Source organism: Oncorhynchus clarkii, chromosome 9 (genome assembly GCF_045791955.1).
Source record: "Oncorhynchus clarkii lewisi isolate Uvic-CL-2024 chromosome 9, UVic_Ocla_1.0, whole genome shotgun sequence".
Classification (NCBI taxonomy): Eukaryota; Metazoa; Chordata; class Actinopteri; order Salmoniformes; family Salmonidae; genus Oncorhynchus; species Oncorhynchus clarkii.
The window spans coordinates 45,022,237-45,038,758 of NC_092155.1; the positions used below are offsets into that span (position 1 = coordinate 45,022,237).

Genomic DNA, 16,522 nt, shown 5'->3' on the forward strand with positions numbered 1-16,522 from the left:
ATGCATCACTCAGAGCCCCCCACGGCTCCTCTACCCGCCAAGAAATTAAACGCCTCTCCTTGAAATTAAACGCCTCTCCTTTCATATAGCTCCCAATTTATTCTGACTCTCAATCTGAAACGCACAAGTTAACATCTTTTCTACTCAGGCAGATTTATAATCAGGTATAAACAACTACTTTGGTGTGGATTGAGAGAAGAGGCAAGAGAGTAGGGGAAGGGGGAGGGGGGTGAGAAGAGAAGCATCTGAGCAGATAACCATTAGATATGATTCCCACGATAAGAAGCCATCATTTGGCTCTAAGAGATAACTGCAGGGGGTGCCAGGCTCAACCGCTGCAATTTACTGTTTGTTTTTTTCTCTCTCCCCTTTTTCAAATTGTTATCTCATCTGTTGAAGGGGGTTTTCATCTTAGATGATTTTCTTCTCTCTTTTTTTGTATCATCCCCAGAAGGTGAGATCACAAGCTTGCAGAAGGCAGAGACGGGCATGTTCTAAAACGATGGACAAAATACAAATATTTGAAAATGTATTTCATGGTAATTATGTCAAGTTTCATGGCCCCAGCACAGTACTGAGGCACAGCCTGGATGCCTTAATTTGTATAGAAATTGTAATCATTTGTTCATTTCAAGGTGAAAATGACATTTTTTTATTTAAATTGTATCCTGCGTGATAGGCTATTATCTAGAAAAATTGTCTCTGTGTATTAGTCTATGCACAGGCTTCACGCCTGTTAGGAGCTCCCTTCTTTTAAAAAAGGGTTTATGTACGTATTCCCTGACTAAATATGTGGTGGGGTTTCTTCTTTATTTGGGTTTGCCACTGTCTCAACTCATTTTTCGTGCTCTGCGTTAATATGAATTAGTCTGAAAACTCAACTGATCTTTACTTATGTAAATAAATACAAGACCTCTGCATTTTTATCTCATCTCATATTTGGACTTTTCTGCATTCAACAACTTAAGGCTCTTTCAAGTTAAAATCCCAAGGGCGTTCTTTCTTTGCCTCCTTTTTTCCCCTTGGTGAGATGGCGGGCGATGAGGGAGGTGGTATTGACACTTCGTCTGGCGTTGAAAGGGAGAGTTTACAGACGAGGCTAAAGACTTTTGGTTCAAATGTGTCGACTGGGCTCTTTTCGTCAACGAGGCTGATTGAGTGTCTTCGGAGAGCAGCGGGGTTAGTAAAGACCTCCAGTTTCCTCCCAGCTTAATACTGAGAGTGATGCTGGAGTGTGGGGATTAGAGCGCGGGGTTCTAGGAGAGGGCAGGGAGGGGGAGAGGGTAGGGTGCATAACACCAGAGGTTGATATTGAGGACTGTAATCGTACATTCAGGGGATTGGTGATATAGGCCTAGCACATGAAAGATGGAGTTTTTAAGAGGAACTTGAAATGAAAGAAGGGTGGGTGGAAGGGGGGGGGGGGGGGCTAGTTCCGAAAATGTTGCTTCGTACCCTTTTGTAGTCAGCTAGAATAAAATCTGTCACCGAAATAAAAGGCGGCCCAGGAATGACAGTGTTAGTTAAAAAGGATACATTCTTCTCCCCAACAATCTCTCCTGACTTAAGCGCACTACTTACCATTCCAGGTTATTAGCCAATCATGACGATCTGTCTCTGTAAGCTGATTGTGGGAATGTCGGAATCCAGTGGAATCCCCTCAGCGCCCATCTGAGAGCCGCGGCTCAGGTACCTAATGTATCCTGGAATAATTATAGGATTTAGGGAGATGTTAGGCTTTGTAAGTGCTTTCATTGTGACATTTTCAAGTGTTTGACACAGCAGACTCAGAACGACACAATACCCCAGGGGGCTGGTGGGAGTAGGGAGCAGAGGAGAGAGGGAAGGAGAGGAAAGGCCAGGGGGCGGGAGAGCGGGAGAGTGGCCCTCGAAACTTCTTCAAACAGGTTTTAATCATTCCATACCTCCTGGCGGTTTTTCCTTCTGTCGTAATGATAACGTTGAACTGACCCAAAATACTCATTACTGAGAAAGTGCGGGACCTTGTACTCTCGGCTGCCAGGTTAATTGCTTTAATAGATTACTCCCTTGCCAAGTGTTTTCAATATGTTATCTCTGTATAATTAGAATTCAAAGCACCAATATTTTTTGTCTTTTCAGACCAGAACGCCAATACAATACATGCAGTAATTAATCATAATAAATCAAATAAAATCTTTACTATACATTTCCACTTGTAACATGGAATATAGCATGTAACGTAACATTTAAATATGTTTTCTACATTTGATGGGCGGCCCTGTTGAGACTCCTCCAATGTTTTCCCCAATGATGGGCGCGTGTGTGGTCATCACGCTTTCGTGACGTTTCATTGAAGAACCTAGATTTGCTGACTGTATCAATATATCAGCGAAACTGCATCAAATGTTCCCTAGGGGCTATAAAGTAAACTGTGATAACTTGATACAGTTTTCCATTATGGGCATGTCTTCATTAAATAGAATGCATTCCGTGGCTGGTTAAATCAGCCTACCCAGGGGTGGGGTGAACCAATCAAGGTCCTGGATGCAGCCTGGCTGCTCTGAGGGCCAACTCTAACCCATTATTAGTCACGAGGAACAGTAGTGTGTTAGGATAGAAGGGCTGGGTCACAGAGAGTGGGGAACCAGTGAGCTGAGCCCCCCTGGTGCAAAGCCCTCACTCCATAGCCAGGTTTTACATTATTGACTGGATTTGAATATTTTAGCCAGGGGTTCTCCTCAAGGTGGATGGGAACTGATGTAATGGGCGGTTACATGCTCCTCTTTCCCAAGTGTCAGTCATGTACAGTACCTCACTTTAATAAATTAGAAGATAAAAAGGCAAATAGATTCATGTTTTTCTAAAGGTAGAATCTGTAACTTTAATTTCCCAAGCAGCTACAACCGAAGTTACTGCAAACACATTTGGCCTAGAATTTGCACAGAAAACACACATCATTTACCAAAACAAGTACAGGCCGTGGGCAGCAAGGTTGACCATAAGTTAAAGTGGCAGAGTGCACTTTTAAGTGTGATCACTTTTAATATTTTCAGTACAGAAATTGAGAAGAGACATTCAATACAAACAAACACACACACAACACCACACACTATAGACACTATAGACACTATACTGTACTGTACTGTACATGTGTGGCTCAATTGAGCATGGTGCTTGCAACACCAGGGTTGTGGGTGTGATTCCCACAGGGGACCAGTATGAGAAAATGTATGTCCTCACTGCTGTAAGTTTCTCTGGATGAGAGCGTCTGCTAAATGAATCAATGTACCCAAGACATGCTGCCCAGAAATAGTCTCTGTGGTCAGGGGCAGTGTCCAGAAAGCATCTCAGAAAAGGTCCTTGGAATCCTTTTCTAAGACATAAAAAAAAAAAACTCCCAGCTCAGAGTGGGTTTTAGGATTATGTTAAGACACTGCTCAGACAGGAGAAAATCAATTCATAAAATGTTATCTCAGCTGGTAATCACGACAGTTTGAGGTACCTCAAAGGAAAGATAGTGATGATGCTCATTGACATTGTTGCATATGCCCACATGAAAAATACTACAGTTTACTATAGAATGCTACAGTACTTACTGTAGAATTCTGTGGTATACTGTAAAATACTATTCTACACACTGTAGTATCCCTCGATCATGTATAGTGCTTTGTATAGAATTTTGAACTGTACTGTAGAATACTATAGTAAATACTACAGGATTATCCACACAAAAAAAACACTGTATGTCTGCAAAAGCACTACAGTCCAAAGAAACTCTAGTAAATACCACATTATTTAATTTGCATATATCCTGCCAATCCCCCTCCCCCATATCCCAATTTGTGCCACTCATCAGTGAGAAACCTACATACCAATATTTAGACAATGCATTGTGTTCCCTGTGGTTTTAGGAAAGAGCAAAAGTGCTTAACTCTGTTCAGAACCAAGTTCTACCTACAGGATATGGAACATTTGATCTTTTAGTATTTCTCCAGTAGGTATCCTCAAGAAAAATGTCCCCAAAAACACTACAGTAAATACTACAGTATACTATAGTTTGCAAAAACACTACAGTTATTGCTATGCTATATTCTACTCTTTTTCAGACTACAGTATTTATACTATAGTCAAGTGTAAATACTACAGTATTCGCTGTAGTGTTTTTGCGGGCTGAAGACTGCAGAAACACTTTAGGGAATACTACAGTAAAGTCCTCCAAAAACACTACAGTGAACACTATAGTATTCCTACCATAGTATACACTATATTATTTTTCCATGTGGGTGATGGGGAATAACCAATTATGATGAGTCATCACCAGCTGTGGACTCTATAGCAAGCTTTAGACAACAATCAAAAGTTGCAATGGTAAAATGTTTGATATCATTTTCGCCTGATACGATCAATTTGTTGGCATGCTTAACCTTTTTTTTTTTAACAAATTCTGATAGTTGTTAAAAATGGATTTTTTTATAATATTACCGTTATATTACACTCGTCACTCCAGTTTAATAACTCTAAATTGCTTTGGCACAGTAGGCATCAAGTCAAAACCCATTTTTCTTAACATGATGATGATGATGTGATATTGGGCTCCAAAAGGATCACTTGAAATAACATGATGTGTGTTAAATAAATAATTGAAAGAAAAACGTGTGCTACTGATTAGCCTAGCTAGTGGTTCTAAGTAATTTAGGCATATCATGTGAAATAGGTCACGTGAAATGATTTTCACAAGTGCAAAACATTATTTTAACAACTCCAAAGCAATTGCATGTGACACAAAACACACGGCCTGTTTCTATTATCAAGACACCTCCTGGTAACTCTCAACTGGTTTGGACAGCTCTCCTAAATCTAAACTAAAGAGGCTCGTGCATAAGGTTTTATTTTGACCCATAACAATAGGTGTAAAATGTTTCCATTCTCAGCCCCAATTTCCTACTCTAAGATGCTTTGTCTATATGGGCCCGGGTCTGCGAATTTGATTTGATTTGATTTGCTAGGCTCCCCATTAGCCGACACCAATGGCGACAGCTAGTCTTACTGGGGACCGACACATAACGAGGGCCCCAATGCCCCGAGGGCCTAACATCCCCATACTGCCTCCTCTGTGAGGTCACGAAGAAAGTCCCCGCTGTAGTGATGCCCCTGGTAACACTGGCTCATTCAACTCTGGATTGTACAAATGGGGATTCTTGGGATCTTAAATCACTGATCACTGTTACTTTATAGATGTACTTGACATCAAAGCTTTCTGGAATGTAGTAGAAAGGGGATATTACGATCGGGTATTTTGTCCTATGAGCTAATGTGAATTTCTGAATGTAAAACGCCTGCATTAAATTGCTCTTCTATTCTGCCTATTACGATTTAAAGATTTGATTGTCATGGGGAAAATAACTGTATATTTGAGAAGCAGAGGTCAACACTATTTGATCACAGTAAACCAGAACCAGATCCCGTATGAAATATACAGCAGTACTTATACAAATGTATGGTACTTAGGTACTGTATAAAGTACTAAATAAGTATAAAGGACAGTGAAATAAAAGAGTCGACCAAGCAGTGGTCTTGGTCCAGTTTTAGAGCTTTAATTGATAACAGTTACGCCAGTGTTACAGTCAACACACCAACAGGCTGAGGGTAGTAAATGCCAATACAAGTTTCCCACTACTCTAATACTTCATACAGTAGAATAAATTATGCCATGGTAATATACACACATGCTGAACAGAAATAGAATAAAGCAAGAGTAAAAAAAAAACTACAGGTAGGCGGGAGGCGGGGGCAACTGGTGTAGAGGGGGAGGTCAGGGACGTGTTTTTTTTTTCCTCTGTTTCTTTTCGTAGAAAATACACAAATTGGAAGGGTTGTGGGGAGCACTGATTGGCACAGCAGCCGTAAAGTCTGTGTGGGTTTCCTGAAAATACTGATTGGACTGGTTTGGATGAGAGGGTGTGATACTTCAAGGATTTTGGCAATGATCTACTTCCCAGGAGTCAGATGAACTCGTGGATACCATTTTTATGTCTCTGTGTGCTGTTTGAAGGAAGTTGCTAAATTGCTCTAGGGCAATTGCTTTGTAGCGTTAGTGCAATGGCTGGAAGTCATGCTAGCAGATACCCATAGACTCCCAGTCATTGTGCTAACGCTAGTTAGCAATGGTTCACAAATACTACCTCTAACTTCCTTCATATTGGACACAGAAACATTAAAAAAAGGTGTCCACAATTTCATCTGACTCTGGGGAAGTAAACAAAGGGCCTCATTGCCAAAATCTCGAAGTATCCCTTTAAGGTCCTGGAAAGTCATTCAGGTATGTGTGTGTCCAAAATGAGCATATGAGGCCATGTTACCCCACAGCAAGTTCAAGGGCCAGTGTCCGCGCCTCATGTTATGCCGCAGGAAGAGATAGGTAAGTGGGGGAAGATGTTGTCTGTGAGGGTTGACAGGAACAATCCATTGGTCCCAACAGGAGGGGAACGTCTGTTAAAATGGGGGAAGAATCAACTTCCAATAGGAATGTAAACATGAATAATGACTTTTTTTCTCTCAGGTCTGAGTTCCAATTCAATATTCCTGCTCTGATACACTTTTTCATGTGAAAATGTCTCAGCTGTTCTCTTGATCAGTGGATATTGGTTAACATCCATATTTTCCAGTTACAGAAATTGGTGAATTGAGTGGTATTGTTCATGTTCATCAATCATTTTTAAGAGCAAAAGCTAAAATACAATCTGTATTTTTTTTTTCTTTTTACATCAATACAACATAGTAAAAGGAGCAAATGAAACAAACAAATATTCAGGAATGTAACACAAATATACATTGTAAGACTTCAAGAGATGCAGCATTCACTCAACCATCAATGTCTTCTCAACCATCTCAACTCATCATCATTGATATGTTTTAGTACAAAACATGTTTTCATATAAACAACCCATACACAATCAGATTTTGAATGAAATATTCACTGTTTTTTTTTACTTAACCAGAATATGGTTGGTTCCAATGCGATCAGATTCTACAGTTTTAATATTTACGTTTTATTTTACATCTGTTATGTATTGGGGGGCTATTTCATATTATATCAGACTGATGTGAATACTATACCTTTTAAGAACTTAGAGTCATTTTCTGGGATGCATAATGTGAGATACAGATAATAAAACAGTTTGTATGGCACAAATATTCAATACAAATTGTCATATCTTGGAATGGTTTTCAAACAAAATAATGTAAAATAAAAAATAGAAAGAATTTCCATAGTTCAAGTACTTTGTGATTTTGGAATGCTGCACCACTCTTGTTTTAGAGAGAAATAATGCAAATATATTGGTCATAATTTTGTAAGACACACATACATTAAGTATGACACACTAAAACCGCCACTACCCATGAAAAGACCTCCAAACAACCTCAAAATGGTAATGGCAAGTAATGATTGACCTAGCGTTAGCTAAACACATGGATGTCCTTGAACATTGAACATTTTCTTCCCCTCAAAACAATCCTCTGGTCCCTGTAGCCAATCAATGCCTGGGGGAGGCTGGGTGAAGCGGACCTCTGGAATTAGGAGTTTCCCATTGGCCGTTCATTCCCAGATGATTCTGAGGAGCTCAACGTCCCACAGAGTAGCCTTTCAGTTCCTTTAGAAATGTCGGGCACGAGATTAGAGTGGGAAGGTCAAAATCCATGACATGAGAGGCTTCAGTAGCAAGCTGCTATCAGACCTTCTCAACTTTCTCCCTCTCTTTCTCCCCCCTCCCTTCTTTCTCTGTAAGCCCCTCCTCCCTCTCTTTCTCTCGCTCTTTCTCCCCCCTCCCTTCTTTCTCTGTAAGCTCCTCTAAATCATCTGTTCAAATAATACCAGCAAACGCCACTGAAATCTTTGACAAAATGGAAAGTAAACAACATTGTAACAATAATTATAATTTTGAACAGCAATAGGAACAGCCACAGTTATAATGACAAATAGAATTATAACACCAGTAGCTAAGTACCGTAACAAATGACCTGGTCCAAAAACTTGGGAATGAAAGATAAGCTACACTTGTTCGGCCTGCATGTGCTAACTCTTGGTAGCGTAGGTCGGGCAGGCCATTTCAATATGGGGCCCAAGACAGTAGGAGCTCATTCCCCTCTAGCTCGCCATAGCCCTGTAAGGGTCTCTTGGTTGAGGATGAGAGGAGGAATTGTGAAATGGTTGAACAGTGGAAAGAGACTGCAGCTACAGCTCCCTGCTCCTCTTCCTGGAATGGCTGCTTCAATTTCAGTCCATTTCTCTCTTCGAGACTACAAGTGCTTTGATCTTCTGTCTTGTCTCTCTCCCACAAACACACACAAAAACAGAAACACGTCTGCACACACACACACTTCTGGCTCTACCGTTGGTGATGGAGGTGGCGGTGAGAGAGATAGGGGTGAGGGAGAGGCGCCGGTAGCAGGTCAAGGGGCTAGTGTGGGGGAGATGGGGGACTGTAGTGCGACTAATCTAGTAGGCCTGTCCCGTCTCCACCTGGAGTAGTCCCAGGACGGCTGAGTGGTCTCCCAGCTTCATCCTCCGCTGGCTGGACAGGCTCACGTTCTTCGCCAGGTAGTCCACAGCAGCTGCAGATGGAAGCACACGACAAATACACACGTACTTAGCCTACTGTGAAAAGACACCATCATAATGAATGAATACAATTAAATCAAGTGATCAATAATGTTTGATTTTATAGAGATTTTTACAAATACATTTGGCACATGTACCGTATTTAGCAGTAACCTGGGGCTTCCTTTGGTTCCCCGCCTGCAAATGGTTTCTCTATAGTCACTACCCATTCGTGTGTACGTGCGTGTGTATGCGCGTTACAGAGACAAACATTTGTGTGTGTGTGCATGTGTGTGTCCCATTCAAAACACACATCCTGTTCAACACGGCCACGGTGTGACTAACTAACTAACCCGGCCCCCAGGGTTCGGCCAGTCATCCAACCAGGCAGGGCTGTGACTGGACGGATCTCTGATCTCCTGAATTGACTGACCGAATACTAGAATAGAACTTTATCAGGAACACGTGTATACTCTCACCTGCGGGCAGACACTGGGTCATGGGGTCAAACCCCAACTACCTACATTCCCCCATGACAACCCAGGGGCTGGGTATTGATCTAGCTCACACCTCACACTGTTTCAATTTCCCCACACAAGCTAAAAAGACATTAGGAGAGGCTGATTGGTTGGGGCAGAGGTGTAGCCAATGGGCCGCAGGGCTGGGCGTCAGGGGGGACAAACAGAGGACAGGAGAACTAGGAAGGAACAAGGGGGCAAGACTAAGGAAGCCCTCCATTTAACCCTCCATCCTAGTGATGGGCCACGTAGGGAACAATGTTATGGAACGTGCAGGTAGAAATAGATTGTGTGTAGCTCTGTCTGTCTGTCTTTGCTGTGTGCACGTCTGCATTGATGTCTGCGTCTCTATCTGTCTGTCTCCTATGTGCGTGCCTCAATTGGCTCTTTTGAGATTGTGTCCAATACAAATGACTGATATTAGGAGAAAATGTGTCATCGCCGAACAAAGGAGCCAACCGGAGGCCAGCTTATACAGCCTTAGACATGGCACAGACAGGCTGCTGAAGGTGGATATTAGCATGCTGGCATTAGGGCTTATTGGCCCGTCTTCCCTTCTTTTTTTATAAACATGTCTAGTCTGTCGCTCTTTCTGATGCTCCTCCCCGCTGCAAGTGATTTGAACCCCTTCTTTTGTCAAAAGAGGAGGAAGTGGAGAGGGTGTGACAGGAGAGGAGCACAGTATGTGTGTGTGTCTGTGTGCGCTTGTGTGCGTCTTACTGTAGACCGTGCCAGACTGCTGTCGGAGGTGTTGACGGGGCTGACGGTAAGTAGAGAAAGGAAGCTGTCAGGAGTAGAGGTGTAACGGTAGGAGAGGCACACCTGTGGGCGGGGAGGACGTCTGCCGACCTGTCCGTCACCCTGACAGCTGGGGAGGGAATGTGTGTGCGTGTGTGTGTGTGTGTGGTGTGTGCGTACGTGTGTTTGTGTATCTGTATGTGTATGTGTGTGGGGCGGGGGGGGGAGACCTACAGTGCCGTGAACAACTATTTGCACCCTTCCTGATTTTCTCTATTTTTGTTATCAGATTTTCAACCAAAACCTAATATTAGATAAAAGGAACCCGAGTTTACAAACAACACTAAAATGGTTTACGTATTTTATTTAATTAACAAAGTTATGCAATTCCCCTGTGTGAAAAAGTAATTATGCCCGGCAAAAACCAAGCACCGCATTCCACAGTAAGAACCTCATACCAACAGTCAAGCATAGTGGTGGTAGTGTGATGGTTTGGGGATACTTTGCTGCCTCAGGACCTGGACAACTTCCTTTAATAGAAGGAACCATGAATTTTGCTCTGTATCAGAGAATTCTACAGGAGAATGTCAGGCCATCCGTCTGTGAGCTGAAGCTGAAGTGCAGCTGGGTCATGCAGCAAGACAATGTTCCAAAACACACAATCAAGTCTACAGCGACATGAGAGACTGATCAACAACAACAGGAAGCGTTTGGTTGGAGTAAAGGTAGCACAACCAGTTATTGAGTGTAAGGGGGCAATTACTTTTTCACATAAGGAAAATGGATGTTGCATAACTTTGAGGACTGGCAACCCCTCATAGCCTGGTTCCTCTCTAGGTTTCTTCCTAGGTTTTGGCCTTTCTAGGGAGTTTTTCCTAGCCAACATGCTTCTACACCTGCATTGCTTGCTGTTTGGGGTTTTAGGCTGGGTTTCTGTACAGCACTTTGATATATCAGCTGATGTAAGAAGGGCTATATAAATACATTTGATTTGATTTGTTAATTAAATAAAATAAGTATACCATGTTTGTGTTATTTGTAAGCTCTGGTTCCCTTTATCTGATAACAAAAATAGAGAATATCAGAAAGGGGGTAAATACTTGTTCACCCTCAAAGGGAAGCTCTTTTCTCCTGTCACCCAGGCTACACATCTTAAATAAAAGCTAATCAAACACACACACACACTCCAAACCTCTTCCATTAGATGGGTGTGTACCCACGGAGGCGTACACAAACGCACACACACGTATTGCATTACTCATCTCATATGTATATACTGTATTTTATACCATCTATTGCATCTTTCCTATGCCGCTCGGTCATCGCTCAACCATATATTTATATGTATATATTCTTATTCCATCCCTTTACTTAGATTTGTGTGAATTGGGTAGTTGTTGTGGAAGTTTTTAGATTACTTGTTAGATATTACTGCACTGTCAGAACTAGAAGCACAAGCATTTCGCTACACTCGCAATAACATCTACTAACCATGTGCATGTGACCAATACAATTTGATTTGATTTGATACACACCTAGCCATTTTAAATGCTGTCAGGCACTTCATGTCTTGCGCTACAACAGAAGAGGTGACGGTGTCTCTCAAACGACACGTATCCTAAAGCCCCTGCATGTCGTTACCCCTAGTAACCCACGACTCACTCTGTCCGTATTGGCTGTACTGGTAGCCGGCCGTAACAGGGTCCACACTGTAGCTGCTGGTGCTGTAGGTGGGAGGGCAGTAGGACTGGGAGGAGGCCATGCTGTCCACCGTCTTGATGGACTGGTCTGAGGAGCGCTGGCTGCAGCTGGCCGAGATGGAGTTGGACGACTCCAGGCTGCCGTGGAGGGGCGAGATGGAGAAGTCATGCTGGGACTGTGAGGGCACGCCGCTGGGGTTACTCAGGATGCTCATCACCTGGGGGGATGGAGGGAAGGGGGAGGGGGGAGGGGGGAGAGGAGAAGCTCAGTCAGTGTGCTGTGGATCAATGGTACAGTATATATAGGCAAAGGGTTCAACTATTGCATAACAAACTTGACAAAATATAGAGAGTTACTCAGTCTATAATATTGGGAGTTATTAAGTGGATGACTGAACTAACGTTGAGGCAAGCAGTGTTCCTTTTGACACTAGCAAGTGGAGGGTGGGCAGAGAAAGAGATGTAGAGATGAAGATAAAGATGGGGGGGTGTTCTTGGCAGAGGCAGACACCTCTCGTCCCGGGGCCTGCTCCACAACAAGCGCTTGGGGAGCCCTCCTAATCTGTAGTAGCCCCTGCAGCTCTCCCAGAGCAGCTCTGTCTCCCAGAGCTCATGAATGATTCACACTGTTTAAATAAGATCCTAAGGAGTCTCCATTAGACGCCTCTGGAGACTTCAGCAGACAGACAGCAGCTATGTCTTCCTTCAGCTTTGATCGGCACAGATAACACACTGTAGGTGATGACATGCCAAACTTCCAGTGCTGCCTGGTTTGGTGTCATGAAAAGACATTCTGAAATGGCACCCTATAAAAGTAGTATAGTATATAAGGTACATGGTGATCATCACAGTGGAAGTAAGAATGCAAGGGTCAGCGGGCTGAGAGAAACGACCTGTTTATTGGGGATCGGGATTATGAAACACTCTGGTGTAATAAGAATGTACAGTTCAGTAGAACCAAACAAGTGTACTGGAGATCAGAATATTTGTTTTCAATGTGCAAAACATGATGAGGGGTAGAACACACACACACACACACACACACACACACACACACACACACACACACACACACACACATATAACAACCCAGCTGTTTGAACTAAACTTGACATTAGAGTATGTCGACAAGCTAAGATGGGAATGGGGAGAAGTGCATGGATAAATGGAGGGAAAGGCACACAATACAAAATAAACACGCACACACTCTGAGCCTCCTCTAGCTACAACATCAGGTTCCTGTTGAGTCTCTGCTACGCTCTAGTGCCCTTTGGCTCCTTTACACTCCTGCTGCTAAACCAATTAGCCAGTAATAGAGCGGGCCACACAATCAAGCCCACATGCAGCCTCAGCCCAACCCAGAACCTGTCTGTTTTAAATAAGGGCCACAGGAGGTCCCTGAAGGAGGGCGAGGTCACCAGCTACTGTACCAAGACCAGGACAGATGTATCAGCCCTTCAAAGTGCACACACAGACACTCACACTTTCATGCATTTACGTGTGCACAAACAAGTGCATATGGTGTAGGGGAGAGGGGTACATAACATAAGAGACATAAGAGACAATGGTACACACCGTAGGTGTAGGGAACAAGGTTGCACTACATGTAGGGTGTAAGGGGACAAGGGTACACTACATACCCAGCTAGCACATTTGATTCTTTGGATGTTGTGGGAACGTATATTTTTGGTTTTCCATTAGAAAGGGAAATAGAAAGGGGGATACCTAGCCAGTTGTACAACTGAATGCATTCAACTGAAATGTGTCTCCCGCATTTAACCCAACCCCTCTGAATCAGAGAGGTGCGGGGGGTTGCCATAATCGACTTCCACGTCTTCGGTGCCCGGGGAACAGTGGGTTAACTGCCTTGCTCAGGTGCAGAACGACAGATTTTTACCTTGTCATTGGTTCTGGGAACGAAGCCATATGTTTCCTGACCGGTAAAACAGAACGTTTTCTAAACGTTCTGAGAAAAAGAAGTGAACATTTCACCTATTCTGGGAACATACATTTTTAGATTGCAGGGAGGTTCTGAGAATGTTTTACTATGGTTCCCTGAAAGTTTTCCTGTTCTGAGAAGGGAAATTCTAGGTTATTTGAAGGTAATTAAATATCGCTCTGAAAACAATAAAACTTTTAATAACACTTAGTTTGGGTTAACTTTTTTTTTTTACCCCTTTTTCTCCCCAATTTCGTGGTATTCAATTGTTGTAGTAGCTACTATCTTGTCTCATCGCTACAACTCCCGTACAGGCTCGGGAGAGACGAAGGTTGAAAGTCATGCGTCCTCCGATACACAACCCAACCAGCCACACTGCTTCTTAACACAGCGCGCATCCAACCCGGAAGCCAGCCGCACCAATGTGTCGGAGGATACACCATGCACCTGGCAACCTTGGTTAGCACACACTGCGCCCAGCCCGCCACAGGAGTCACTGGTGCGCGATGAGACAAGGACATCCCTACTGAACTAACCCGGACGACGCTAGGCCAATTGTGCGTCGCCCCACAGACCTCCCGGTCGCGGCCGGTTACGACAGAGCCTGGGCGCGAACCCAGGGACTCTGATGGCACAGCTGGCGCTGCAGTACAGCGCCCTTAACCACTGCGCCACCCGGGAGGCTGGGTTAACTTTTTTGAACTCCAAGCACAGATAGGACAAGGAAATGTATCTGCTTGGGCATTAATCATGCAAGATAGAGGACAGGGAGAGTTTTGTTGATGCTGAGAACGGAATGCATGTTTTTAAATTACATTCTTAGAACGTTCTATGAACGTTACTAATGTGTTCTTGTAGTTTTTATGGAACGTTTTCTTAATGTTCTGAGAACATGACTTCAAAGAGAACCATGAGGAAACCTGTAAACAAATGTTATGCTGAAGTACTAAAATTCCAATAGAAGCGCTCTCCCAATCTCTAAGAAGCACATGGTTCTCAATACATTATGTGCTGAGTAGGGTGTAGGGAACTGAGTAGGGTGTAGGGAACTGAGTAGGGTGTAGGGAACATGAGTGTATGGGGACAGGGGACTCTGCGAGGGGGTCTAGGATAGGCAAGCGGCTGGAGGGCAGAGAGAGGGACTTAACAGGCGCTTCATTGCGGTTCCATTCTCCTCCACTCTTCTCTTATCTGTCCCTTAAATTAAACGCAATGCTATCAGCTCCATGCTAAATCTAGTGGTTCCAATTAGAATTCACGCCACATTCCACGCACACTTCCTCAACAGTCATGTCACCCTCCTTTTAAAAAAATGGGTAATTCTTTTAATGGTGTTATACTGTATTTATAGGCCGATATACATGTTTTATCTCGTAGTTTTTAGTCTTTCTGGAGAGAGGAAAAAGTCATTAATGATGGCCAAGTATGAAATTCTCCATTTTACATTATATTCGTTTTCCAAGATGGACACATCGTAACGAAACGTTAAGAACTCTTTTAGTAAAGTACCTGTAATCCTCAATCCTCATTCTTCTGCCCGACCCAGGCCGTTATTTTCTCCTTCATTTGACAGAATTTCCCCCAGCGCCCGGTGAGGGCATTAGTGTGTGTCTGAGGAGCGTTTAAGGGGCTTGAGTCTCCCCAGGAAGGCGATTTAGAGCCCTACGTGGGGTAGAGGCGACCCGGGAGGTGTCAAAGCCTCCGTGTGGGGGACGAGGGGGATGAGGTAAGGGGGCCTGACACCTCTATTCAGGGCAGCGGGTAAGCGTTCTGTCACCATGGTGAGCCCATTGTGGCGCTGAAAGCCCAAATTATTCAAATCTTCATATTTAGCATAACCTTATTGACGTCAATTAAATCGGCGACTGGTAGGGGAATATTTGGAGAGTGCAGCAAGAGCTATAGCCGAAGTCTTTATGTGAGACTCATGGAGAGATGTTATGAGATATTGTCGGCTCGGTCTCCCCAGCCTCTTCCAGCACTGCAGTCAACGGAAGGCTGTCTCTGGGATGTGAGTGACTGGCTCTCTCTACAGTTGTGGAAGCCACACAGTGTAGCGACACGATCTGCTGTGACCCTAGCCACACTGCCTGTGTGTGTGTGTGTGTGTGTGTGTGTGTGTGTGTGTGTGTGTGTGTGTGTGTGTGTGTGTGTGTGTGTGTGTAGACAGAGATGGTTGGTGGAGGGGAGTGTAGGCACAGTGAGGTCCAGACCTTGGCCATGGGTTGCCGTTGTAATCTATTATTTCCTGCACTTCCACTACCACCGTCACTAAGTAAAAATCTATATTCTTTCCACATGTTTGAGTGTAACCTCTTAGTATCTGATAGGACTGCTGGGAGGAAGCAGGGAACGTTTGCCAATCAACCCGGGCTGACAAACAATATCCCCAGGCTCTCTACTCTCCAACTCAAAGACCACGATCAGGCCAGAGAGAGGGAGAAGGGGAGAGAGAGATAGAAGGGGAGAGAGAAAGGAAGGGAGGGGGGAGAGGGGGACAAAGCTTCTCTGAAGTGGTGCAAAAATACCCCCTGGTCGAAAAACACACTTAACTTTCCCTCTTCTCTTAACAATGTGCTCCTCTCCGTGGCTCTCCAACCCTCTCAACCCTCGCCACCCTTCTCACTTCTATTTCCCTCCCCCTTACTTACCCCTTCATCCTCCTCCCCCTCCTCGCTCACCCTCTCTCATTTTGGGAAACATCCCCTTTACTAGCTCAGTTTTCATTTGTCTGCTGTCTGTGCCAGTTCTGGAAGGGGAGATAATGTAAGCCAGGACCTAGTTTAAAGGACACTGCCTCAGGGCATTCCCTGCCTCCCACTCTCTGTCTGTCTGTCTCTCACACACACACACACACACACACACACCAGATAGATTACTTTATAAATAATAATAAAACAAGTAATTAATTCTCTCAACTTCTGAGCCCCCTAGCCTCCGGCCGTGTAAACGGAGAAGTGTAAATTGATACAATGTGCATCCTTTCAGATAAATAAATAGCACGTTTGCAACACAAAAAAGCCGCCTTTCATGCAATCCTAATTTC

General features: G+C 43.8%; 1 protein-coding gene across 2 annotated transcripts in view; it reads right to left on the reverse strand.

Moving 5' to 3' along the window:
- Nucleotides 1-5,554: 5,554 nt before the first annotated feature.
- Nucleotides 5,555-16,522, reverse strand: part of LOC139416395 (paired box 7b) — a 65,716-nt gene continuing 54,748 nt past the window's right edge. For both annotated transcript variants that reach the window (XM_071164970.1, XM_071164971.1), the window contains exons 8-9: nucleotides 11,500-11,755; nucleotides 5,555-8,595 (exon numbers count right to left, since the gene is read on the reverse strand). In XM_071164970.1, coding sequence (XP_071021071.1) covers nucleotides 8,480-8,595; nucleotides 11,500-11,755 — 372 coding nt within the window. In that variant the 3' untranslated portion in view covers nucleotides 5,555-8,479. The remainder of the gene's footprint in view (nucleotides 8,596-11,499; nucleotides 11,756-16,522) is intronic.